The sequence below is a fragment of the Alosa pseudoharengus genome, unplaced genomic scaffold (assembly GCF_046254945.1).
Source record: "Alosa pseudoharengus isolate Yale_2024_CS ecotype anadromous, Long Island Sound unplaced genomic scaffold, YU_APseudo_1.1 YU_APseudo_1.1_scf_5, whole genome shotgun sequence".
NCBI lineage: Eukaryota > Metazoa > Chordata > Actinopteri > Clupeiformes > Clupeidae > Alosa > Alosa pseudoharengus.
The window spans coordinates 23,157,761-23,183,717 of record NW_027468837.1 but is presented as its reverse complement, the minus strand read 5'-3'; the positions used below and the strand labels follow the sequence as shown (position 1 = coordinate 23,183,717).

Here is a 25,957-nt window from a genome sequence, read left to right as displayed (position 1 = left end):
ATTGGATATTCTTGGATGTTCTAGTGACTATTGTTGCGCATGTGGAAACCTAAAATGCGATAGAGATGAGTTTCAAAAAGCAATGGCAGTGGTAGAAGACGTTTAGATAAAAATATGATTTGTAAATAAATGTGCTAGTAACAACATATTTGGGAAAACACAATGCATTGCACCGGATGATTCAAACTCATAAGACAGAGGACCTCTTTGAAAAAAGCGTACGGTGTCTTTAAGAAGAGTTTTGGGCGGAGTCAGAGGCTTAAAAAGAACATTGCACACAGAGACAGCGTTGTTAACGAGCCTCTCTAAGTAGCGCTGCTTAGTAATGAATGCATTAGCTTATCTCAGTGTTGTATTCAGAGACTGAACTAAAGATTCTAGATACAGTATTTCACCAGTTAAAGGCGAATCCACGACATGCGCGTCTGCACATAACTTGGGAATAGTGTGCGCCTGTTGAAAACTGCAATATTTGTAAGGTGAGCATCAATCGGTTATTTGTAATGTTATTGTTGAATTTAAGTCTTTTGTATGTTGGTGCGCTCGAGCGCCCGCGAATTGGTGCGTGCGTGCGAGTGAGTGAGCAGTGTGTGGGCTCTGTGTGTATTGATGACGACAGCAGCGAGTACGATGTTATCAGGGTCTGCGACGGGTTTGGACATCTGATAAGAGATGGGACTGTAGCCTACTACATCGAAATATATGTACAGTCCTTTTCGCAAGGAGGCGAATAAAAAGCAGACGTGAGTTTTGTCCTGCATCTGAAGTTGGAAATATTATTTGATGTTCTTGTTTTTGTGTTGTTGTGCAATTACCAATATATATTTTAGCCGTAAAAAGTTGCCCTGATTACTACTCAAGGACTGTCAGTTAGATTATGTAGACTATGCCTGCTGTCAGAAAGTAGTCGCAGAATACCCTAATGAAACTCTGATGAAGCAATCTACATCATCGGAAGAAATTAGGTGTACATGTTTCATCAGACTAATAATCTAATAGGTTGTAAAACTACATGTGTTTCCTTAAAATGACTCATAGCCACTTTGCAGAAGCACCTGATTATGGGTGTGTGTGTGTGTGCCTGCGTGTGCTTGCCGCACAGGTAGAGCGGGTATGGTTGCTCGGAAACCGCTTTGGATGTGTCAAGACCGGGGTGTGAACGCCGTGTGGTAAAACTTTATTATGATCATTTTGCGTTTCAGATAATGTGGATTCATTTTCAGATACCATTGCCAATGTCTTCAGTACCCTGATACACAAACTCTGTTCAAGGCATAGCGAAGACTACAGATTAGATTGAACAGTGGCAATGCATGTGAGATTGCTTTTTTACATCAGTGGAAATGTGACCGACACTGTCACCAGATTTCAACTAAGAAGCCTTTTGATCTACATGGCGCAAGGCTAAAGCAACTCAAATATGGCTCATCTGTACGTGTGGACATCATGCAATTGAAATTTGCGTGGTTCTGTGGGGTCTCCTCGAACGCACGGAGGAAGCGCTAGACCGTCGCCAACAGTTCCTTTTTGCACCTGTTGCAAGAGGAAGCGCCAGTCCCGTGGGGTTCATTATCGCAGATCACGTTGCACCCCCATTGCAACCTTCCGCTGCCCTCTCCCCCTGCCCCCAGCTCTGCCAGGCTGTCCCGAGTTTGGAGTGCTAGGACAGAAGCAGCTCATGGGAAGCGAGATCATAGAAAGTTAGAACTACACATGGGTTGGTTGCCTCTGTCCTTTCCACTCTGTCACCTTTTTTAGGGTTTCTGTGCGTAATTCTTTCTCAAAGGCTGAGAGCGCGGGGGAACACCCAAGTGGACATACTGTGTTTAACACATTTGTCAGTTCTCCGTGGTTCTACGATTACAATGATTGATTTCACACTTTTGTGTTTAAACTGCATGTGTCCGTGTGTCCATGAAGTGTACATCCCAGCGATACAGGATTGGGCAGACAGAGTGTTTGAATGACCATCTGTAGGCTAGGTTTCTTAAGCAGCTGATTAAGATACTCCTCACAGGTTTAGCTTCGACTAATTGTCCAGTGAAGTTGCAGATATTAAATAGCCCACTAAGGTAGCTGACATGCTAATTTGCTTACCTGTCAACATTAGCCTACAGTTAATACTTTGTCAGAGCAGTGCATTTTAAATTAAATGACTGAAGATGTGTAAGATGATTAATACTGTAGATTAGTATTTGTTTATAGTTTCCGCCAGAACTACTATCAGGCAAGCTGGGAAACACCAGTGGTGTGTAAGTTGACATGATAGAAAATGTGTCTCAGACATGATCATTTGATACACTGTTTGAAGTTCTTTAAATTTGTTTAATTCAGAACAAAATATTATTGTAATCTAAGACAGCCTGTGAACTCAGTTCACATTTACTGTGTGCTTGAACAACAAAACAAAGTCTGCTTTATTTCTCATGTTTAGTTCAGGATAGAGTAATTCTCTCAGGCAGTAATAATGCATTTTGTGGTGTTAATCTTATCCCACAGTAAGTAAGAACATTTCCCCAGCCTTTCGAGATAATGTGCCCACAAACAGATTGAAAACGTTCATGCCAATGGTCAAAAGTTTATTCCCAAATAGCTTTATTTTCTTTGCAAATTCAGTCAACACAAAGTACCTTAGCCTACATGAAAATGAAACACCGCATTCGCAGACTCTGACTGTATCTTTCATATCTGAGGCTTGTATGAAAGAGGCGGCCAAGTGTGTGTCATGATGGGATCGTTCTGGTTGACTGAGGACCACAGCGGGGGTGGTGTGTGGGTGTGTGTGTGTGTGCGCGTGTGTGTGATGGAGGTGCTTGCACTATCATTCAGTTCTCCTATTACCAAAGTGGCCCTTCTTGCTAAGCCACGAGAAGTTATCTAATGTCCCTCCTATGTATTTTACATTGTTATTGCATTGGGATTGAATTTCCAAAACTTATGCAGATGCTGCTCAGAGAAACTGAGAATCACAGAGCAAATTTCAGTGAAAAGTTAGACACGGATCGGAATCTTCTGCGCAGATAAACAGTATAGAGTATTCAGCTTCCTGGGGACCGATATATGTCTTAGCTATGAGACCTGTTAAGTTCTGCAATGACAGATATGCTAAAAAAATGAGTAGCCTAAATGCCATAATGCTTATTACCTGCTAATAAATGTAGGCTATGTGAGTACGTGAGAAGAAGTTGTTTAAAAGTAGTCAGTGAAACGGTAGTGAGTACTAAGGGTGAAAACTTCTCTGGTAGTCAAAATATTGTAGAATCGCTGAATGGTCAGAGAGAGGCTAATAATAAGAATTCTTCTCTAAGTAGTAGTATTGACCTTTTACTCTTTAGTATGTTGTGGTATTCAAGTGGCATTAAGAGTAGTGTACTTAACACTTAATCGATACACACAATGTCCTTTCTATACTTGTACATGTTGTTACAGCACATACAAGGGGTTAAGATCAAAGCAAGCCTTCTCTACCAACTCCAAGGAGGTTATGTCATTTGTTTGTCTGTATGTCAGCAGGATTATGCAAAAAAACAAAGAATGAATAAGCTGATTTACATGACAATTAGTGAAGGGGTGTAGCTTGGGCCAAGGAAGAACCTATTCAGTTTTCTAGTGGATTGTTTTGACTTCCTTAAACATTGTGAGATGGGGCATATTTGCCTTGGTAGAGGTCTGTGTGTGGTGCTCCTCTAGTTGTTTTTGTGTTTTGCTTTAAGAACAATTGTATAGAAATGTGTGTCTGAATTGTCTTTCCATAGCTGCACCTTTTTCTGCATGTTTGATAATCATGGCATCCTTCAGTGCCTATTGATTTTGCTCAATGCTATTCGTCCCCAGGGGTTGTGGGGCACAAGTGTCATTATGTCGAGTCAGCCTGTCATTCCTCAGCCTGTGGAGCAGGGCAAAATATTGCCTAATGCTCTTCCCCCCCATACCTAAATATGTCATTCAACCTTTAATAACCTGACTTTCAAACTGGTCAGCATTGTTTTGTCATGAAACAAGAAGGAAAGAGAAATGGAGGCACTACTTGGTGCAAGATCTTACAGCCCTGGCGCATTGCTTGGTGTGCAGTCTGCACACATCCACTCTGTCATTTGTTGGTGCTAGTTTTGAAACAAGTGATTCTGTAGACTATTTATGGTTTCCCTTAAAGGTGCTCTAAGTGATGTTGGGTTACGTCACTTCTGTTGACGTTCAAACAAAACAGAGAGCTAGCTCGCTACTCCCTCCTGTGCAATCGAAATTCTCCTAAACGTGCATCTCGTCGGTAATTGGCTGGAACAGTTTGTTATGTTTTTATGGTCTAGACTGGACCAAGTTGTTTTTGTTGCCGTTTTTGGGCTGTCCACAGAGACCACATTTTTTTACAGTGTATTAAATGCACAGGCAGCTAGCGGATGGTGACATCGCTTAGTGCACCTTTGAGCCTTTAATTGACTGAGAAAGGTAACTATGATACCAGTGGGTATCTCCATATCCGTAGCCATTTAACTCCAGTAGACTGGAAGCATGGAGAAATGCATGGTTAGGCGAGACCACTCATGTGCACTGAGACTAGCAATCATTTGCCGTTTCATCGCCAGGCCTTTCATGCCTCCTCTGTCCTACTGCTGTCTTTGCAGGTACATTTTGTGGCTGCCAGCTTGGCGATCCCAAGCGTTTCTTGGCTTTGATGCGACCCGATTGCAGCTGGAGTATGTCCACTGCAGGCTTGACTGCCCAGGAAGTCTGTTTACCCTCGCAAGCGCTCTTCCTGCGGGGCAGCCATTGTCACAGCATGGCCGGAACTAAGCCTTCCTGGAATCCCTCACATGACTATAACAAGTGAGTAGCATGCACATTCGTGTTTGTGTGTTCGTTTGTCAGGTCGCTGTGGTTTTAGAGATGTGTTGCACACTATACTGAAGCATCACTGAAAATGTTTTAAAATGTGTACAATTATGTATTTTTTTGGTGAAATCCTTGAACAACATTTTCTTGTTGTTGATCATGATTGTATTACTGTTGCCTCAGTCTAACCCATGTTAGCAGATAGAGAAGACGTTGGACACTATTTAATCTTTCTGTCCCTTTTCAGCCTGTATTTCAGCCCGGACACCAAAGTGGATTACAATCTACAGTCACAGCAGCAGGTCCCCTGCCTCTCATCTGTAGAAAGTGAGTAGCCAATGCCTATCATTCTGGCTGTCTTTACATTTTGACTATTACATGAGGAGTACTGTATTTCAAATTGCATTATTATACTTGTAGGCATGGGGGTATACAGTGGGATGGGATATATAGGTGTTATGCGATACCACCCCCCCCCCCCCCCCCCCCACACACACACACACACACATAAACAACACACACACAGCACCGGCTACTTGATCATCCTCAAGGGAAGTTTTCATAGGGTTCTATGTGATCTGTCAGGCAGAGACTTGGCTTCCGAGCAGCGCTAATTTTAGCTTAGGGAATGTTTTGCAAAACAGTGGGAGGTTAGTCTTTAGCACACTGACCCTGAGCGAAGTGACTTTTCTCTCTTATTAGCTGTGACTTTTTGATTCTTAGTTGAAATGATTTATATTTAAATCTGTTTAATGGATCCTTTTAATGCATGCTCTGCTATTAAAACATAACCACACTAACATATTGTGTGGTGTTTATATTATAATGTACAATACTGCTTTTGCTTAATTTTTGTTTTGTCTCACGCAGAATCGCGACCACTGCTCCGGAACAGTCCATCAGTTCAGAGGCTGCCCCTAAAGAAGTTCCGGCCCTCACAGCTCACCTTGTCTTCCAGCAACGAGCCCCTCACGCCTAGCCCCGTGGAAGATGACCAGGTGGTGCCCTCCTTCCAGCGCCTGTCTGTCTGCGACCGTGTCAGCCCACCACAGACACCTAGCCGCGCCACCAAGCCGCTACCCCCTCTGCCTGGCACAGCGGACATGTCCTCGTCAGACCAGGCCATGGACAGCGAAGGGGGCTTCTTCGCCGCGGACGACAGCTGCAGCCTGGTGCCCGAGCCATGTGCCAACAAGCCATCACCCTTCCGCTACGGGGCACCCAGTCGGAGGAGTTTCCGGGGCCGCGGGATGATTAACTATGCGTACCATGAAGGACCGTCGGTCCAGCAGAGGCAACCTCATCCACAGACAGTGCAGCAACAGCAGCAGCAACATCAGCATCCACAACAGCACAGGTGGCAGGACAAGGATCTACCTGAACAGCAGCAGCATCAGACTCAACACCAGCATCAGCATCAGAATCAGCACCAACAGCCGCAGGACCGTACCATCCGCAAGCTGCGCCGCTCGCACTCGGGGCCTGCCGGATCCTTCAACAAGCCCACGTCGCTGCGCCTGTCCTGTCACCACCGCAATGGCCCGGACCTGGATAAACCAGAGATCCCTCCCCGAGCACCAATCCCGCCGCGGCCTGTCAAGACCGCTGATTACCGCCGCTGGTCCGCCGAGGTCTCCTCAGGGGCCTACAGCGACGAGGATCGGCCGCCGAAGGTCCCGCCACGGGAGCCTCTGTCCAGCACAGGCAGCGCCGGTGGCACGAGCACCCGAACACCCAGCCCCAAATCCCTGCCCACGTACTTCAACGGCATCATGCCGCCCACGCAGAGCTTTGCGCCTGACCCCAAGTACGTAAGCCGAGGGCTGCAGCGGCAGAACAGCGAGGGCTCGCCCTGCATCCTGCCCGTCATGGAGAACGGCCACAAGGCGAGCAACACCCACTACTTCCTGCTCCCCAAGAGACCCGCCTACCTGGACAAACTGGAAAAGTTTCTGACCGATCCGCCGGCCGGCCGAGGAGGTGAGCCGGCCTCGAGGTCAGACGGAGACGGTCAAAGCAAACGGAGGACACCCATCGACCTGGTGTAACGCCAGGGACACACACGAAGTACTGACCGGTGTGGGCAAATGCATAGCTTTGCCATGTATTGCCTGAGGACCTTAAAAACATTTCACTGCTGCTCTGATGCAGTTGTATGGTTAGTTTTACCCTAGTATTTATAACATTAGGGTAAGTTACCTACCAATTGCAGTTACTGGGACTATTTGTTGCTGTTGCTGATGTTTTTCTTTCCTGGAAGAACCCTCTATAGGAAAGCAAATGTGGTGTGGATGTGTGCCGTTCTGGATCTCTGGCATTCTGGACTGTGGATGAGATTAGTCTCTTCCATTATGTATGTATCAGATGGATTATTTTTGATATAAATCATTATTTCATGTTTGTGCTTCTTGCCAATCCTGTGGTGCAGTTGTTTGGTGCGAGCTGGTCTTGCACCTTAGTGTCAGTGTTTTGGCTTTGGTAACTAGAATGACTTATGTCACATGTTGTGTGTCTGTAAGAATGTTGCTTCTCTTGTCTTGGAGAATAAGTCATTTCTTTGTATCTTTGAGAATCAAGGGTAAAAAGGATCAGTACAACAATAAGTAATCATTTGAATGAAGTCTAAAGGAAAGGACCTGTGATCTCAATGCATTTATGAAGGATCTTCCAGCTTGAACCCCACACTAATTCCTGCAATTCTCTGCAGGCAAGGAAAAGCAGATTGCCTTTGTGTGTTGGTTATTAGTTTCTGTTTTCTTCAGAACTTGTCAAAACTGTGTGTGTGTGTGTGTGTGTCCCATGTGAAATGTACAACTTGAGCCAGTAGTATCACTAAATATCTATGTGCATGCTCCATGTGGGAATGTCTTGTCAGACTTGTGTATTACCTTTGTGTTTTCTTTTTTCTGGTGCATGAAAGGCCAATCTGTTGGCATAAATATATAACTGTAGTATATAGTATGTTCTATATACATTATGCTTCATTGTGCCCATTTACATTCTTAATACAGACTTGTACAGATAATCTGCTGTATACCAGGTGTAATGTGTCCAAACTCTTGCATTCTGTACATTCAGATTAGTTGGTGTTGCACAAAAGATGATTTTTTTCAAGCTTGTGAATGTGGCTTGCATTTGTGTAATAGCTGTTTTGAAAAGGCCCCTGTTTTCAGTCAAGCTGTGAATGAGGGAATGATCTTGCCTGTCATACTACCTCCCATAGTCTTTTTCTTTTTTGCTTTCAACAACACATCCACATTGTAGCATGTCAACGAATTATGGTTACAGATAAAACATCAAGTAGGTCATGCTAAATTGAAAAATGAAATGGCTGTTCAGAAATATGTTCTCATGGTTTAAGCTCAGACTATTCAAAAGTTGGGTGCATTTATCTTGATGGCATTCTGTAAATCCCTTAACAGGTGACTGTCATTGTCATAATTTCTCTCACTATGGCTAATTTCCTGAATGTAACAACACAGTCTAATGTTAAGATCTGAACAGTGGTTTTGTGTGAGTTAGATGTGTTGGGCTCACCTGACACTTACACACACACACACACACACACACACACACACTCATACAGACATGTACTGTCACACAGACTTACACACACACACACACACACACACTCATACAGACATGTACTGTCACACAGACTTACACACACACACACACACACACACACACACACACACACAGTCTTTCCTGTTCTGCACATGCATTCCTGTCTGACATGACTGCTGTGGGTGTGGGCTTAGACTCGTAAGCTGCTGGCAGCGAGTGAAAGAAGATGTATTTCATTGTTATACAGTATGTTGTTGAAAAAGACATCATTATGATGTGGTAAATGTAGCAAGTGCATCAAAGGGTGAAACCCTGGACAAAAAAAGGAACATGGTCAGAGCAGGTCAAAAAGTTATTAAGGTTGTCCACCTTGCAAAGAGGAGAAACTCAAACTTTACTGATGCTGTTTTTTATTTTCATGTTAAACAATGTTTACATTACTCATTGTGTTATTTAATCTTTGCCTTTTTCCATGTCTTACCTGAATGAAATGAAGGCAAGTTCAAGAATTATAGACATTCTCTACTGTGGTAATACTAAAAATGCACTGAGAGTACAGTATGTTAATGTTTGTTTGTTGGTGTACACGTTTGTCTGAATGAGAATGTGTATGTAAAGTAAAGTGTGCGTGTGTGTGTGTGTGTAAAGTATTTAACATAATTCTACTATCCATGATGAATTTAGTACTGTCTACAGTGTAGTCTTTAAATGAGGAAAACAATAAAAATGCTTATTTATGCATCATTCATGATGATCAGATTTGGTCTCCTGTTGTTTCGTGCTTTCTGAGTGAGATGCCCCATATTGTAAAAAAAAAGCAGAAATATTGCCGTTTTGCCTGTTCTGTCACCACCCACGCCCATGCTCTGCCTCACTGCTATTGGCCTGGGTCCAGGGGACAGGTGAGTATGCTGCACCAGCCAACAAGTATACATTACCCCCTCTGTTTCCTGTTTACTAAAGTATGCTGCCTCACCCACGCCACCTCAACATCCCTGCAGCAGCACTGGTTCTGGAACAGACTCCGCAGAGAATTGGCCCAAACCTGGGCCAGAACTGTTTACAATCAGGGCCTCATCTGCCCTGGAAAGGAGACAGGTTTCTGGTACCGGTTTTTCTTTTTCCTCTGGCTCTGTGAGTTTTTTTGGGGCATGAGCACTGTATGCACAACTTTTATAGAGTTGCTTTTTATATAGGTTGTCTTTTAGTTACGCTCATATTTTTTTACTCCGAATTTTTACTCTCTGAAACTAAAACTCACCTATTTCCATTTTCACCAACTTACATTAAAAATATGGAAAAAATGCTTGTTCTTACTAAGTAATTGACAAAAATAGTCTACAAAATCAAGGCACAGCTTGAGATTGTTAGGGTGTAATGGGGGACTATTTGCTGGACTCCCATTAGCATTTAAAGTTTAATCACCCTGATTTGGAGGAAGTGCTGTGTCAGGCCATCTGGATCACCCTAACCCAACACATTAACCTGCTCAGGTGACCTGCTGCCTGACAATGGGGCCTGTAACCATGGGAACTGTGACGAGAGCCTTTCTGTTCTGATGGCGTGAGGAAGAGTGAATGACTACCACAATGCAGAACTGTACACATGCAGAAAGCCACTGACTATTATTATTAATCTAATAATCTAAGTAATCTAATAACTTGACAATCAGTATTTATCTACTAGGAGGAGGTATGTGAAGCATACTACATTTAATGAAGTCAGGATGGGGCTGACTGGGTTCTAGGCATCATGTGCCACACACACTGTATGCGTTGGTCCATTTAAACCTCTTCTGACCCAGTAAGATAAGTAGTTCTTCAGTGTGTGTGCTCCCTTAGAGTCAACATCATGCCCTTGATCTTGTTCTGTCAGTGGTTCCAGAACCACTGGAGCACATAAATGGGCAAGTTTTACATATTTCTTGCATGTATATACCATTACGGTAGCATTTATTTCCTTGACAGCAAAGAGCCTGTACATAGCATTTAATTTGTGGCTATTTGGATGCATAATACACATCTGCCTCAACTTTCCTTCCTGACCCCTGAAGTGCTGCTGAAACAGAGCTGATTATGTAGAAAGCAAAGAGAGTGGCTTCTGGTGTTGAATGTATGGTTAGTATGAAGATAATGTGGAGTTAAGACCTGAAAAGGTGCTGGGAACCAGCAATGGTAGCCTAGCTGGTCATTACTAGGGATAAAATCTTGCACTTGATCTCCCTTTTGCTCCTTACCATTGTTTTGTTGCAGAACTTGATCAAAGACAGGTTTATCAGTCAGACAGTGGATTATGAGATAAACACCCAGATTTAAAGTATCATGGCGGAAAGCTTGACTGAACAGATAGGTTGTGTGTATGTGTGTGTACAAATCTGACACAGAGAAGGGCCTTATGCAGGCAGGGACGTGACTGACTCAAGCTACACACACACACACACACACACACACACACACACACACACACACACAGAGCGAGAGAGAGAAAGAGACACACACACACATACAGAGAGACACATGCAATGGAAATGTTTTGTATGTGATCTTGGAATAATAACTGTCGGTGCATCAGTGGTCCTATGAGAAATATAAAATTTACAATGTTTTTAAACCTGTTGATCCCAGCTGCAAGTAAAGAGAAAGAAAGGCATTAAAGAGACTCAAGACAATCACCATTTCCAAGGTGAGTAACAACAAAAATAACCTTATTTCCAAGAAGATATTTTAGCGATAAAGGTATTTTAGAAATAGTGATTAAATGCTTGAAGTGTCCTACATATTACTTAGAATTCTTACACACCTACAGATTAAATTAGAATATGTCAGGAATTAGGTGAAATGCCCGAATGAGCCAACTGAATAAACCATTTTGTTTGTAGCTAAATGGCATCACCCTATTTTGAATTCTTTGCATTTAACCTATTTTATATTCTCCATGACAGGGGAAAAAGCATCATGGTTGTAGGATATTCTTGGATCCTCTTATGAGCAGAACATGCAGCACCCATACATAAGACATATGATTTACCCCAAAGCCCTGACTGTTGTTTCCATGTGGTAAGACCATAAAGCATAAGACCCAGCCCCTCTCCCCCCCCCACACACACACACCCCAAGACACACACACACACATACACACACACACACACACACACACACACACACACACACACACACACACACATACTGAGTAGCTTAACCAGCTGGTGTGCGTGCATCCTCTCTCCTCTACAGGAAAGTCATTGCCATTCCACCATGAGTCCAAAGGAAGGGCAGCATTGTCAAACATTTATCACTCACTATGGCCTTGTCATCTCTGACAACAGTACTGTCGTTCTGGAATGGCAATGTGCTAATTTGGTCATCCCTAAATACATTGGAAATGAATGGTTTCCTTTGACCCAAAGAGTTAAAGTGAAATATGGCATGATCTTAAAAAGTCCATGAAAATCAGGCCTTGATTTTTAAAATAACCTATTTTCCTGTGAATGTACAGTAGGTAACTGAAAGTGCAGCTTGAGCCCTTTGCTAAGGCTTTGCTTACATGCAAAAAGAATAGTCTGTTAGCACCCCCTACTGGCCCAATGTGAGGCTTGGCTACAGCATAATGCTCCAGGTTTTTTTAACAAGCATTTTTTCCCATATTGGTTACCAGCAAATACATAAGACATAATTCACATTTGCAAAACAAAGACAATCCACAGATCTATATTAGAGAGTAAAATACAGTCTACAGACATTCTCCCTGACCCCCAAATCCCTTAACAATTGCCCCGCCTCATATTCAAAAATGCTCAAAATGCTCAAAACAAGCCAAAACTAGCTGTAAAATATGTCAAAATATGACCGCCGCTCAGCCTTGCACTCTTGCAACTTTTGTGTATGTGTGCATGTGTGCATGTGTGCATGTGTGCGTTTGCTTTTGTGTGCTTCTCTGTGTGTGTGTTTTCCCTTGTGAGTGTGTAGGGGTAATGGAGTGTATGTGTGTGTGTGTGTTTTATGTGTCTGTGCGTGTGTATGTGTGTTCGCTTGTGAGTGGGTGTGTGGGGTAATGGGATGTGTGTGTTTATGTGTGTGTACCTGCTTGCCTGCATGTGTGTGTTTGTATGTGTGTGTGTGTGTGTGTGTTTGTGTGTGTGTACGTGTGGGTGTGTTTGCGCATGCGTGCATGTACGTGATTGTGTTTATGTGTGTGTGTTTGCGTGTGAGTCTGTGCATGTGTGCCTGTTTGTGTGCATGTGCGTGCGTACATATGCCTACATGTCTACTGTGAATGTATGTGTCTGGGCTTGTGTGTGTGTGTGTGTGTGTGTTTATGTGTGTGTGTGTGTGTGTGTGTGTGTCGGCTTCCACACACAGTTGCGTCCATCAACGCATGCCAGTGGGTGTTCCCGACGGTAGCTATGCAAATGACTAACCGTAATTTGATTGGCCGGTGCCGTCTGTTGTCCATCGGTGCAGCAAAAATTGAACTTCACAACGCGAGCGACGGGAGCAACTGGACGCAACGGACCCATAATTCAGTTCGGCAACGGATGACGTAAGTCCATGTAAAGTGAACGGGATGCGTCTCCTGCACTGCAACGCATGCAACTGTGTGTGGGAGCCATAAGTGTGTGTGTGTGTGTGTGTGCGCATGCCTGCATGTGTACATGTATCTTTATGTGTGTGTTTGTGTGTGCATGCGTACAGTACAGGCACTAAATGCACACATATATTCATTTATTTTATGGTCCCCTATGAACGGAATTCAATGCATTCCATGATCCTACACTTAAAATTCGGTGTAATTTTGAACCTGTCAGGCAAAGATACCTGCGGTTACAAAGCCTTGTTTTTGCGTTTTCATTTTTAACTAGGTGGCGCTATACATCAAATGAGCTGATATGGGAAGGGTTGACATGGCCCCTGGAGGACAACATACAAAAAAATGGGTCATCCTAGGCCCTACTGTTCTCGAGATATTCACAGAAAACTGAAATGGAGGAAAGCACAGAGAAATGGAAGGATAACTTAAAACAGAAAGAAATGGAAAAATGTTTTTGTGAAAGACAAAGGATTGAGGAGGAGAGGCAGCAGAGAGAGGAGGTGGAGCATTCGAAAGAGATAGAGATATCAAGAAAAAGGGAGATATGGAATTGATAGAGAAAGAGTCAGGCAGATGGAACTGAAGCAACTGGAGGGGTTGAACAAGAAAAACAAAGAAAAAGAAGAGTTGGGAAAAAAAGGCCAAGGAGGAAGAGAGGTTGAAAGAGCTTTGCGACTTACAAACCCTACCCCAATTCTATTCATGTTGACAATTATCACCGTCTCACTTCTCCTCTTTCTAAAGTTATAGAAATGGTGGTCTCCTATCAGGTCTGAAAACTCTTCTCACAGAGAAACCTATGGCTTCAAACCAATTTGGCTTCAAGAGCGGCCATGCAACCGAAACCTTTTTCTGTCTATTGTCTGTGACAGACTCCTGAAAAGATACAGCTCAGTCCTTGATACTCATGCTACTCGACTCATCAGCTGTTTACCACCATATTCTTCTTTTCATACTATCAAACATGGGCATCACAGGCAAGGCACTGTCCTGGGGGCTCGACGGTGTTTTATGCCCCCAACATAGTCTTCCAGGCAGCACTGCCACCGCTGATTTAAAGGCACCTAATCCTAAACCTAATCCCAACCCTAACCCTAACCTTAGTCCATGCCTAACCACCCTAGTGCAGGGCTATTCAAATACATTTGCAGGGGGGGCAAACTAGGAAATTCCAAAATTTGTGAGGCCCGGACGGACTTTTGATATCAGCTAAAGGAAATTAAAATATACTATATGCTAAGGTACATAATATATGAAATAAAATAAGGTACATTATTCTTTTGGTTTACTTTATTATTTCAACACATTCAACTTGTATTGATTAGGCCTACAAAGTGCAAAAATGCAAATACTGAGACATATACACAGTTTTTACCCTTAAAACAGTAAACATAAGTAATAGCTTATAAAAATCAAACAATCAAAATAAAGCTGTCATAAGTGCTATCATTTGCTCAAAAGAAGTTACCAGTCTGTCTATTCTATGTTGTCTCTCCACTGAGCCCTCTTAATATTGCGCAGAAAAAGACGAATGTTTTTCAGTAAAATGTCTCTTCACATTATATTCTTTGGCCACAGCCACTGATTTATTGCACAGTAAACACACAGGTCTATCGGTCCCTCGCTTGCTTGCCGTAGTTGCAGTAAATAAGTACTTCTCCGTCCATTCACTCTGAAATTTTCTCTGTCAACTCTGCAGTTTGGCTTGGACAACATGTTAGATGTGTCATAGGCAGCGTGAGAACATCGAATCAGTGAGAATGAGTGTTTGTCACCATGGAGACGACCTGCTCCGCTGTAGAATCTTTGCCTGTACTCTTGTCTGTGCGCCGCAGCATATTTGTAGATTTTTTTTTAGACTTTTTTTTTTAGACTTTTTTTATTTTTATTTTTTTAATCTGCCGCGGGCCAGAATAAATTTCAATCGGGCCAAATTTGCCCCCGGGCCGCTATTTGAATAGGCCTGGTGCGTTCCAGGCAACGCTGCCTTGAAGACAACGTTGGGGGCATAAAACACCAAGAAACGTCCTGGGGCCCTAATTCAAATTAAGGCCCCTGGTTTGAATCCTACCTCATGAGTCGTTTATTCAACGTATCTTGGCTAAGAAAGCAACCCATATCTCACTACCTCACCACAGGGGTACCCCTCGGCTCGGTGCTGGAGCCCCTTCTCTTTGACATTTAACATCTTCCTGTGTTTGATCTTCCGCTTGCATGGTTTCTCATATCACTGCTACGTAGATGATTCACAACGCAAGAAATGTAGGTGTCATGATTGATGCCAGCTGATCTTCTCTGACCATGTTACCGGTTTGCACTATTCAACATAAGAAAAATCAGGCTACACCGATCTCAATATACTAGCCAAATCCTGGCACAGGTCATGGTTGTCTCATACCTCGACTGCTGTAGCCCCCTTCTAATATTAACTCCCCACCTGTAGCTACAATGAAACCCTTGCGGTGCATCTAGTCTTCAACAAACCCAAAACCTCTTGAAGACCAAACTTTCCTGAGAGCCCCTATTTCACCAACACTACTAACAATTGAACACACTTAACTTGCATTTAACTTGGCCTTCTTCTCTATTCTGCCTATCCCTTCTGCATTCTTTGACTTAATTTTGCTCTGAACTGTTATTCTACTCTCATGCCAGGTGGTATTTATTGTCGCCTATTCCTACTGTACTGAACAGCTCTGAATTTGAACTAAAATGGGATTTGGGAATTCTCTTAAAAGACAAGTTGCAAGTAGACACTTGGTTATTAGGTAAACAAACACCATGCATTTTATTTATTATTCATTCAGTATGCAAAGTGTACAGTGTACAGTGTCTGCATTTGCACTGGCAGGAAACAGAGGTGCATAGGTGACAGGCAAAACTAAGCTTGCTGAAAGGGATGTCAGATTCTCTGATCTCCTACATTGTACATCAGCCACCATGGGATGTGACTGCAGGAAAGGAGAGTTACCGGTACCCACTTGGCAGTGGTCTTCTTAACAGAGAACTCTATTTCTGTATGTATGTGTGGCTGAAAGTTAGAGAACAAATTAACAACAAACCATATTTCGTTTATATTTCCTAGTGTGGAATTTTAAATTCTACCTGAAACTATTTTGAATTCCTCTTAGCTAAAGGCCTCTCTAACTGTACTCTGTGCTTTGCATTTTTTTGTTTTGAGAACAGGAATGTGTGTTTGATCTGCTAAATGGAGGAATGTTCCATTTCACTCAACATCTTTTTTCAACTCAGAAACTTTTGCTAAAACTAAGTGCATTCCCTTTCTTTAAGCACATTCAACCCTAAAGTAATGTGATGATTTTGCATCAGTTGAAGATTTCCATGTCTGATATTGAACCAGTGAACAGAGTGGAGACATATGTAAGCTCTTCAAGAGTAAAAAGAATCCTTTTTTTATTTATATAACGCATTTTTCTAGTAGAGTGCTGACTCAAAGCTCTTCCCACAAAAACGCACACAAAGATACAAATAAAACCTCTTCAAAAATGAGTCCATGAGCGATGCAGAGTCTCCTGTCGTGAACAATGCACGGCATGGTGCTGCTGAATCCGATCCCAAGGCACCAGTCCTGAATTCCTGCTGCACACCCTCCATGCAGACGATGGTCAAGGCTGTTGGCTACGTTAACGTTAGAGCTCAGGAGCTGCAAGGTGCTGCTATCTTAGGCTTTTAGAGTGTTGGTGGATCTATAGTCCAAGAATGACTGACTCTGTAGCAGTAATGAGCTTGGCTTCCTTATTTTCAACTCTGGGCAGTCAAGTACCGCAAATGTAGTTGGATAGTGTTCCTTTATCTGGCATTTTTGCAGCGATGACATTTTGCTAAGGAACCTCCCTTGGGTAACACTTTCTATGAAGGTTGTATTTATAACGCCCTATGAATGCATTCATAATGTTTTATAAGGTGTCTATAAAGCATTGTAATGCTCATTATTACCATCTATATGTATTCACAAGTTGTCATAACCAACTTCATGAGGCATTATGACAGCTAATTATGAATGATAATAATTTTAATCTAAATAATGAATTATAAATATGTCAAGATCTGACTACTCACTTGTCAGTTTTATGATGCATCATAACCACTTTGCTTTGCTAAATGTGTATAGTGATGCATAAAGAGTTTTGACTTCTACTGTAGTCCTATATATCTATAGCTATAAGTATATGTAATACATTTATAATAATTTATACATCTCCCTATAGCACACAATTATAAACAGCTATGCAATATCATAAGTGTTATTTGTCAGTTCTAAGTAAAGTGACAAGAATATTTTATTTTGTTCAATATTGAGATCACAATTATTGAACAAGACGATTACTCTGTGATTTTATATTAAAAAAAAATAATAATATATATATATATATATATATATATATATATATTAAAAAATATATATATATTCCAACAGGTAAACAAACATGTAAAAAGATAATGTACACGACAACTCAAGACAAAAGGAGAGCATTGTAATGAAACTGAATGTAGCAAAATAATCATTATATTTATTTTATGTTGTTATGTTGTTTTACCAGTTGTTGGAAGTCATAATCATGATTAATTGATTAATTCTATTAATTGCACAGCCCTACCAGCAGATACAGAGAAAAAACATCAACACAAACCAACAGTGAGGAATGGTACCAAGAAAGAGAGGGAAGGATAATTGCATCAAGATTTGGTGAAGTAATGAATAGGAAAAATATCTTGTCAAGTCTTTGTACAACCCAAAAACAGTTTGGAAACATGTCCGTCAAGTGTTTGTACAACCCAAGTCCATTCACATCTAAACCAACAATAGTATGACTCTACCAACAAGAATATGGCAAAAACCTTGTACCTCAAGTACCTTGAGAAACACCCTGAAAGACATATCCACAACTGTGGTCACCTCCTTCAGCATAGCCTGCCATTTCTCAGAGCCTCACCTGATTGTATAGTGTGTCAGTATGTTTACATGATGTTAGAAAAAAAATAATTATTGTGTTAGTCTATCAATTGTCAAGGATCCATTGTCAAGGATGCCACCCACCCAAACTATCGTCTTTTCAGTCTACTCCCATCTGACAGGCGATACAGGAGCCTGCGCTCCGGCATCAGCAGGCTCAGGTACAGCTTCTTTACAGAGGCTGTAACATTGCTGAACAAAACTACACCTCCTGTCTAGCATTTGCACATTAATTGTTACTAGTCTACCTGTTTACTTTTTACTACTGCACTGTTTACCTGTTTACATTGCCTGCATTGCACTGTTTACCTGTTTACATTTACTCCTACACCCTTGCACTGCTAACACCCCATATTAATATATATATACTCTACAGATATACTGTATTTATCTCTGTAGACATGTCATCTGGAAAACCTGTATTTATCCAACTATACACTGTACATTATCAATCTCTATTGTCTACACAACCATACTCTGTATTTAATGCTTCTTTGCACTTCTGGTTGGATGTCAACTGTATTTAATTGGCTCTGTACCTGTACTCTGCTAAATTACAATAAAGTTGAATCTAATCTAATCTAATCTAAGTCTAACTAAAAGGGGACTTTTTAAATTCATGTAAACATGCTAGTTCGACTGAAATCGTACTAAATCAATTTTCTCAAAGTCCGACTAACACGCTCTGATAATGTGGTTGGAACGTTCAATTGGACCCAAACTGGCCTATGCCCTCTGGTACAGTGGGTTTACAGGGACTGTGAATTTATTAAAGACATATGCATCTCATCAGACATACCACTGCAGTAGGAAATTAATTACCTGTACTACTGTTGTCTGTCATGCTAATTTTCTCTCCCATGTTGTCGATCATGCTGATGGTCTCTCCAGTATTGTCCAGTATGGTTTCCTTGGTGTTCTCTACCAGGTTGCTGTCTGCATTTGTTTGTCCTGTGCCATTCTCTCTTTGCTGATCCAACCTTAGTCTAAATCATTAAAAAAGGAAGAAAGAGTTTATAAAACAAGACATTCTTACAGCTGCCGTGACATTCTTAAGGTTTCTCTGGTCTACTTATATGCACACAAATTGTTGTCGTTATTGGTGCACTGTTTACTATCATTTTAGAATTATTTGATAAATTCTAAATGTAATACTGTGTGGGCCTGTTTTGGGTCTTTGTAATAATATTAACAAGAACATTGCCAACTTTATAAGATGGGCTTGTCATCCACAAGAAGCATGCAATATGTCTAAGCGCACTTTTAGGATTGAGCTGGGACCCCAAAGAATCATTTGAAATACACTCTATGTCAGAGTTATCATATAGATAGACATTGGAGGATTGAGCTGGGACCCCAAAGAATCATTTGAAATACACTCCGTCAAAGTTACCATAAAGGTCGCCGAGCATTGTGGGTACAAAAAAAAAACAGAAAAAAAACAATCGGTTTTACCAGAGCCCGTCTACGGAGAGCCTTGCCACTCCGTACTAAGTCCCATTGTACCGAATTTTGGATGCAGTTCCACCAGAGTTCCACTGGGGGCGATGGCCATGAGTGCAGAATGAATGGGAGTCAATGGAGCTAGACAGCTAAATTTGTCTCTTTCACCTGATTGTCGTTGACAAATCTCAGATTTGATTGTAGTTTGTATAACTTCAACATGGGTTATAGGTCAAAAGTTGAATGAATGAGTACTTATGTCCTTTTGATTTCTTACAAAAACAATCAGTTTTGCCTAGCTGGAGTTGCTACAGCCAGCAACTAACGCAGCCAGGCAGTTACAGCGCTACATTCAGAGGGCATGTATGTGAGAGTAGCTGCCTGGCTGCATCAACTGCTGGCTGTAGCAACTCAAGCTAGGTAAAACCAGAGAATGTCAAATCTGGTGTTTCTGTCATTTACATTACCCGTTTTTGTGTTAAGTTTTCTGAATTGTGTTGTTAAAATATGTAAAATACGTAGTGGGCTCAAAATAGCAAGGCTATTATTCAATGCAGAAATGTAAACAGTATTGTTATTTTTTTCACATTATAGGCCAAGGTAAATTGAAATGTCCTTGTATGTATCCATTGTCCATTCATTGTAAAATTGTAAATTGGTTTACTTCTGGTTTGCCAGACCAGTTGAGACCAGTTACTGAACCAATTGAGACCCATAACCATTGAAATTGCAGACACCAGTTACATTCAACTGGTTTCAACTGGATTGAACTGGTGAGCATCCCCAGTCCAAAAGTTCTATTGGTTCTATTGGTATTTAAATGGTTTCAACTGGTGTTACTAACTGGGTAAACCAGTAGAAAATCAAAAACCCAGTTGGAACCAGTTGCAACCAGTACAGACCATTTCAGACCAGTTCAGACCAATAGGCTTCCTATTGGATTTTCTACTGGAATTTCCACATTCTCTGGTTTTACCTAGCTTGAGTTGCTACAGCCAGCAGTTGATGCAGCCAGGCAGCTACTCTCACATACATGCCCTCTGAATGTAGCGCTGTAACTGCCTGGCTGCGTTAGTTGCTGGCTGTAGCAACTCCAGCTAGGCAAAACTGATTGTTTTTGGGGTTTTTTCGTAGCAACAGTACTCAGTGACCTCGAGAAACGGAGATCTAGGTGAAAACTTGCCGGACAGTAGCCTACATACTAAGCTGATGTCAACAAACAACAATTCATACGTTACCTTTTTCGACTACGTCTGGCAACTGTTCCTGTTGCACCCACAGGATCGGGGATCAGGATGTTGTTCGCTTGGGGTACCATCAACCATAGACATAATATATAGACGCTGCATCGACCGCTACTCCCTACTAGCGCTGACGAGACGTGGAGCCGCCATCTTGGACCGGTCATCCACTCCACTCAGTGTAATCTGTTTGGCCGGTGCGATGATCTATTAGTTAAATATTTTACCCTATTCACCTGTAGTGTCTCACCTTCAGTTTTGTGCTATGTATAAACATTTTCAAAATCTCTGTTGAGCTCCTAGGCTAAAATCATTCAGTAGATCCTAAAGAAGCCTCATGTGAAATGTGGTGCTTTTCCCACCCAGTCAACTTTATTCTCAAAATGTCGAGTTTAATGTCGACATGTCAAGATTAAAGTCGACATTTCAACGTTATTCTCGAAATTTCGAGTTTAAATCATGGCAAAAATATTTTTTTTTCTTCATGTGTGGCTAGCCCGTAAACTAGCCTCCAAAAATTGCCGTTTTGATCAGTTAGAGATGAAGTCAGACGTAAATGTAGTTTGTTATCACTATGTTACAAAAAACCCTCAAAACAATTCAACTGTACTAAAAATAAAGTATGACCATTAGAAGCAATTGAGGTGACCCCAATGCATAGCATATGGAAGGCATTCAATAAAAGGAAAATTCCGGTATTTAGCACTTTGAGTCCCTTTTCTGGTTTGTTTTGGATGAACTAGAGTGGTGGACACCGACATTTTGATGATTGGTCCTGTCTCGACTTTTTTGACTCGTTTTGAGAGCTTGTTTGTCAGTTTAAGTTTTAGAGCAATTCTCAACAATTTTAGGACAATTTAAAAAACATTAGAGTACAGTAAGAATAAGTGCATCAGTGAGTGCTGTTTTTAACATAGTCTGGTCAGTTTGGGGCAAAAATGGGGTCAAGGCTGCAAATTATGATTAACATTTGAGCCAATGTTTTTCTGTTCATTTAGGGCCAAATAAAGAAAAAAATGCAAGGAGCCCAAAAAATTAGGTGGGGGAAGGCCCTGAAACGGCCACGCCCACTTTTTAGACCTGGAATTCTGTATCTCGGCTCCTGAAGGTCGCAGAGAGTTGGTTTTCGGCTTAAAAGATGCGGAAATGTATTATATTATATTAGTGTTATGAAGAAACTTGGCCCTAAAACTTTTAATTTCTGAGATATTTGTGAAAAACCTTTTTATCACTGAATCAATCAGCGCCCAAGCCACCTTTTTCTGTAAATCTGCTCATAAAAGCCATGCAGTTTGTTTTGGCAAAAGCTCTAACTCTACTCATGGGGCATACTAGTGCTTAAGTTGATTAAGGCTCTTTGTTAGAAGATGAGGACCCCAACAACCTTCTAAGAAACAATGTAAACAAAGTGAAATTCCAAAAATGATAGGTTTTTGTAAGGTGACAGCAGTTATCACACGTGATGGAGACCATGGAGCGCCTGGTCTTGTGCATACTAAGACCCCAGGTACGCCATGCACTAGACCCGCTACAGTTTGCATACTAGGAGAAAGTGGGCGTGGACGATGCCATCACATATCTCTTACACAGGACGCATTCTCACCTGGACAAGGGGAAAAGTGCTATGAGAATCATGTTCTTTGACGTCTCTAGTGCTTTTAACACCATCCAACCCCTCAGACAAGCTCCTGCAGATGGGTGGGGATGCTCAACTAGTATCCTGGATTGACAGACTACCTGACAGAGCGGCCACAGTTCGTCAGACTGAAGAACTGCCTCTCTGACACTGTGATCAGCAGCACCGGAGCTCCACAGGGAACAGTGCTCTCTCCAGTCGTGTTCACCCTGTACACGTCAGACTTCTGCTACAACACAGAGTCATGCCACATGCAGAAGTGTTTGGATAATACTGCAATTGTGGGGTGTATCAGGGATGGGCAAGAGGAGGAATACAGGAGCCTGGTGGAGGAATGGTGCAAACTCAACCACCTACAACTCAACACTGCTAAGACCAAGGAGATGGTGGTGGATTTCTGGAGGTCTACGCCTGCTCTGCTGCCAGTCACCATTGAGGGGGTCAATGTGGAGGTGGTAAACACTTACAAATATCTACACCTGGACAATGAACTGGACTGGTCATTCAACATTGAAGCACTCTACAGGAAAGGGCAGAGCAGGCTGTACTTCCTGAGGAGGCTGCGGTCCTTCAATGTCTGCAGCAAGCTCCTCCTCTGGATGTCTTACCAGTCTGACTCTGTTGTTGCCATTGCCTCTGCTATGCTGTTGTATGGGGAGGAAGCACTAAGAAGAGGGATGCTGGGCGACTGGACTGGCTGGTAAGGAAAGCTGGCTCTGTTGTGGGAGCTAAACTGGAGTGCATCACTTCAATATCAGACAAAAGGACCATGAACAAACTAATCAACATCTTAGACAATGACTGTCATCCACTCCACAGCACCATCATAAAGCAGAAGAGCTTGACCAGTTGGAGACTACGCTCACTGGCATGCACAACTAAATAATAATAATAATACATTTTATTTATAATGCACTTTTCATCAGAAGATCTCAAAGTGCTACAGCTTAAAAACACACACATAAAAAGGTGAGCAGTTTAAGAAAAAAGAAAAGGTTTTAAAAAAACATCTAAAGGGGACCAAAAGCTTTGCTAAAAAGAAATGTCTTAAGACCTTTTTTAAAACAGTCAGTGGATTGTGGTGCCCTCAAGGTGTCAGGGAGGGCATTCCAAAGACGTGGGGCAGCAGCATGTCTGTGGAATGCCCTCCCTGATACCTTGAGGGAAACTGACAAACTGAGGAAGTAATTTGTCCCCAGGGACATACTACTCTTCAATGCTTCAAGAAAGGGAAGTGAAGAGATCGACTTCTCTGCTTAGTCTATCTGCCTCTCCACCCTCTTCTACACTTTTATGACCTCCTATAACAATGTTGTGTACGGACTGTCCACTCACCCACGATGTTACTGCTTACACTGTCTACACTGTTTACAGGCTATACTAGCCCACATGCACAACCCCTCCCTCCACTGTGGACTGTGGTCTAACTTCATACTTGACCAATGGCTGATATCCTATCACTTCAAACCTATCCTTGCACTGCTGCTATAATTCTTATATTACTATATTTACATTTATCTCTGATATTGTCCATATTTAATGCTGGTCTCTTGACTATCCCTCCACTGTTGGACCTATTTGCACTATCACCATGACACACACCTCATAGAGCACCTTACCACTGAAACACAGGGTCAGTCCCTGCCCTGTTACGCAAGAGATTCATGCTTATACATCCTTCGTACATTCATGTGGATCCTTGATTTAGTATCTTTTACTGTCCTTATTAGTGGAGTTGTTATTTTATCATCCTGTTTATGTTGTAGTGTACAGTATGTTGTGATGTCTTAAGTTGGGACCTTGAATTTCCCCTTAGGGGATCAATAACGTATATCTATTAATCTATCTGTTATGTACCTTCCTCCAAGTTCCTGTGGTGGATTTAAAAATGAAAACTTTGCACACATTTACATGACATTTCCATGTCAAGCACATGCCAGTTCAGTCAAATGGAGATCATCAAATCAGGGAACAGCAGAACTTTGGGGGCCTCAGCAGAACACTGATTTTTTAGTACACAAGTTAAACACAAATATAGTCTGATAAACAATACAATACAGTTGTTTCGAACAAAAATTCAACAGTAGAGGTCAACTACATTTCTTCTATCCCAGATTCATCTGATCCATCCAAGTTAGTTTGGTAACTCAGAATAAATTCCATAGATTTAGGTGGTTCTCAAAGCTAAAATACAGATTTTTGCGACAGTTCAGTGACAGTTCTTATTAATTTTTTGCATCAATATTTAAAATAAATTAAGGTCATTTAGGGAGTTTGGTGGTTCATAACATTGATATAAGATGAGATTCATACCTAATAAAAACTTAATATGATTCTCTACAACCTTCAGGAGCTGATACATGAAACGTGGCCTGTGCACCATGCCAAAACTAGTTTTTCGTGAATATCTAAAAAAGTAAAGGTTTTACGACTTATGCTTGTTCTTAACACTAATATAAATGTGGTGTTTCTGCATCTTTTAAGCCCAAAACCAACTCTCTGTGACCTTCAGGAGCCAAGATACAGAATTCTGGGTCTAAAAAGTGGGCGTGGCTGTTTCAGGGCCTTCCCCCACTTAATTTTTTGGGCTCCTTGCATTTTTTTGTTTATTAGGCCCTAAATGAACAGAAAAACATTGGCTCAAATGTTAATCATTTTTTGCAGCCATTTGCCCTAAACTGACCAGACTAACAGTTACGTGTCAGTTTAAAAGACTGCTGGTGAGTGCTAGGATCAGCAAGACTTGTTGTAAGTGTTGCTATGAGAGGAGATGTTCTCTAAAGAGCTGGGTCTTCAGGAGTTTTTTGAAAATGGAGAGGGATGTCCCTGCCCTTGTAGGAACTGTCAGTGTGTTCCACCAACGAGGAACAACAGATGAGAAAAGTTTGGATTGGCTTGAGCGTACCGGTGGTAGTGCTAGACGTCATTCGTCTGAGGAGCGCAGCGGTCTGGAGGTAGCGTATGTCTGTATGAGGGCATTCAAGTAGGTGGGAGCAGAACCGGAGACTACTTTGTAGGCAAGCGTTAGAGCCTTGAATTTGATGCGGGCCGCCATAGGTAGCCAGTGTAGCTGGACGAGCAGTGGGGTGACATGTGCCCTTTTGGGTTGGTTGTAGACCAGGCGCGCCGCCGCGTTCTGGATCATCTGAAGTGGTTTCACTGCGCAGGCTGGGAGACCTGTCAGGAGGGCGTTGCAGTAGTCAAGTCGTGAGATGACTATTGCCTGAACCAGAAGTTGGGTAGCATCTTGAGTCAAGTAAGTCCTGATTTTCCGTATGTTGTAGAGTGCGAAATGGCATGACCGGGCGACTGAGGCAACATGATCTGAGAAGTTTAGTTGGTTGTCGAGAACAACTCCTAGATGTCTTGCAGTCCTGGTAGGTGAAACAGACAGGGAGTCAAATTTGATGTTGATGTCGTGGTGTATGGTAGGTTTAGCTGGGAGGACCAGCAGTTCAGTCTTTGAGAGGTTCAGCTGGAGGTGGTGTGCCTTCATCCATGTAGCTATGTCTGAGAGGCAATCTGAGATCCATGCTGAAACCAAGGGGTCATAAGGTGGAAAGGACAGATAGAGCTGTGTGTTGTCTGCATAGCAGTGGTATGAGAAGCCATGCGAACGGATAATCTGTCCCAGGGAGGTGGTGTAGATGGCAAAGAGAAGGGGGCCCAGCACTGAGC

The 25,957-nt window shown here is 42.1% G+C and overlaps 1 protein-coding gene across 3 annotated transcripts; it reads left to right on the top strand.

The window, feature by feature from the left end:
- The first annotated feature begins 304 nt into the window (after positions 1–304).
- Positions 305–9,154, top strand: errfi1a (ERBB receptor feedback inhibitor 1a). 3 transcript variants are annotated; one of them, XM_076267637.1, is made up of 4 exons: positions 305–479; positions 4,623–4,824; positions 5,078–5,157; positions 5,701–9,154. In XM_076267637.1, exons 2-4 carry the CDS (start codon positions 4,673–4,675, stop codon positions 6,876–6,878), a joined length of 1,410 nt encoding a protein of 469 aa, XP_076123752.1. In that variant the 5' UTR covers positions 305–479; positions 4,623–4,672; the 3' UTR covers positions 6,879–9,154. The 3 variants fall into 3 exon arrangements, with proteins under 3 accessions (XP_076123752.1, XP_076123754.1, XP_076123755.1); XM_076267639.1 differs by lacking the exon at positions 305–479 and adding an exon at positions 493–743; XM_076267640.1 differs by lacking the exon at positions 305–479 and adding an exon at positions 774–1,169.
- The last annotated feature ends 16,803 nt before the right edge of the window (positions 9,155–25,957 follow it).

What these genes read in the sequence shown, in the direction of transcription:
- errfi1a (XM_076267637.1), top strand. Translation starts at nt 4,673, where the DNA reads ATGCGACCCGATTGCAGCTGGAGTATGTCCACTGCAGGCTTGACTGCC. An exon ending in CCCTCACATGACTATAACAA is followed by an intron (nt 4,825 to 5,077) that starts GTGAGTAGCATG and finishes GTCCCTTTTCAG; the next exon opens with CCTGTATTTCAGCCCGGACA. An exon ending in CTGCCTCTCATCTGTAGAAA is followed by an intron (nt 5,158 to 5,700) that starts GTGAGTAGCCAA and finishes TGTCTCACGCAG; the next exon opens with AATCGCGACCACTGCTCCGG.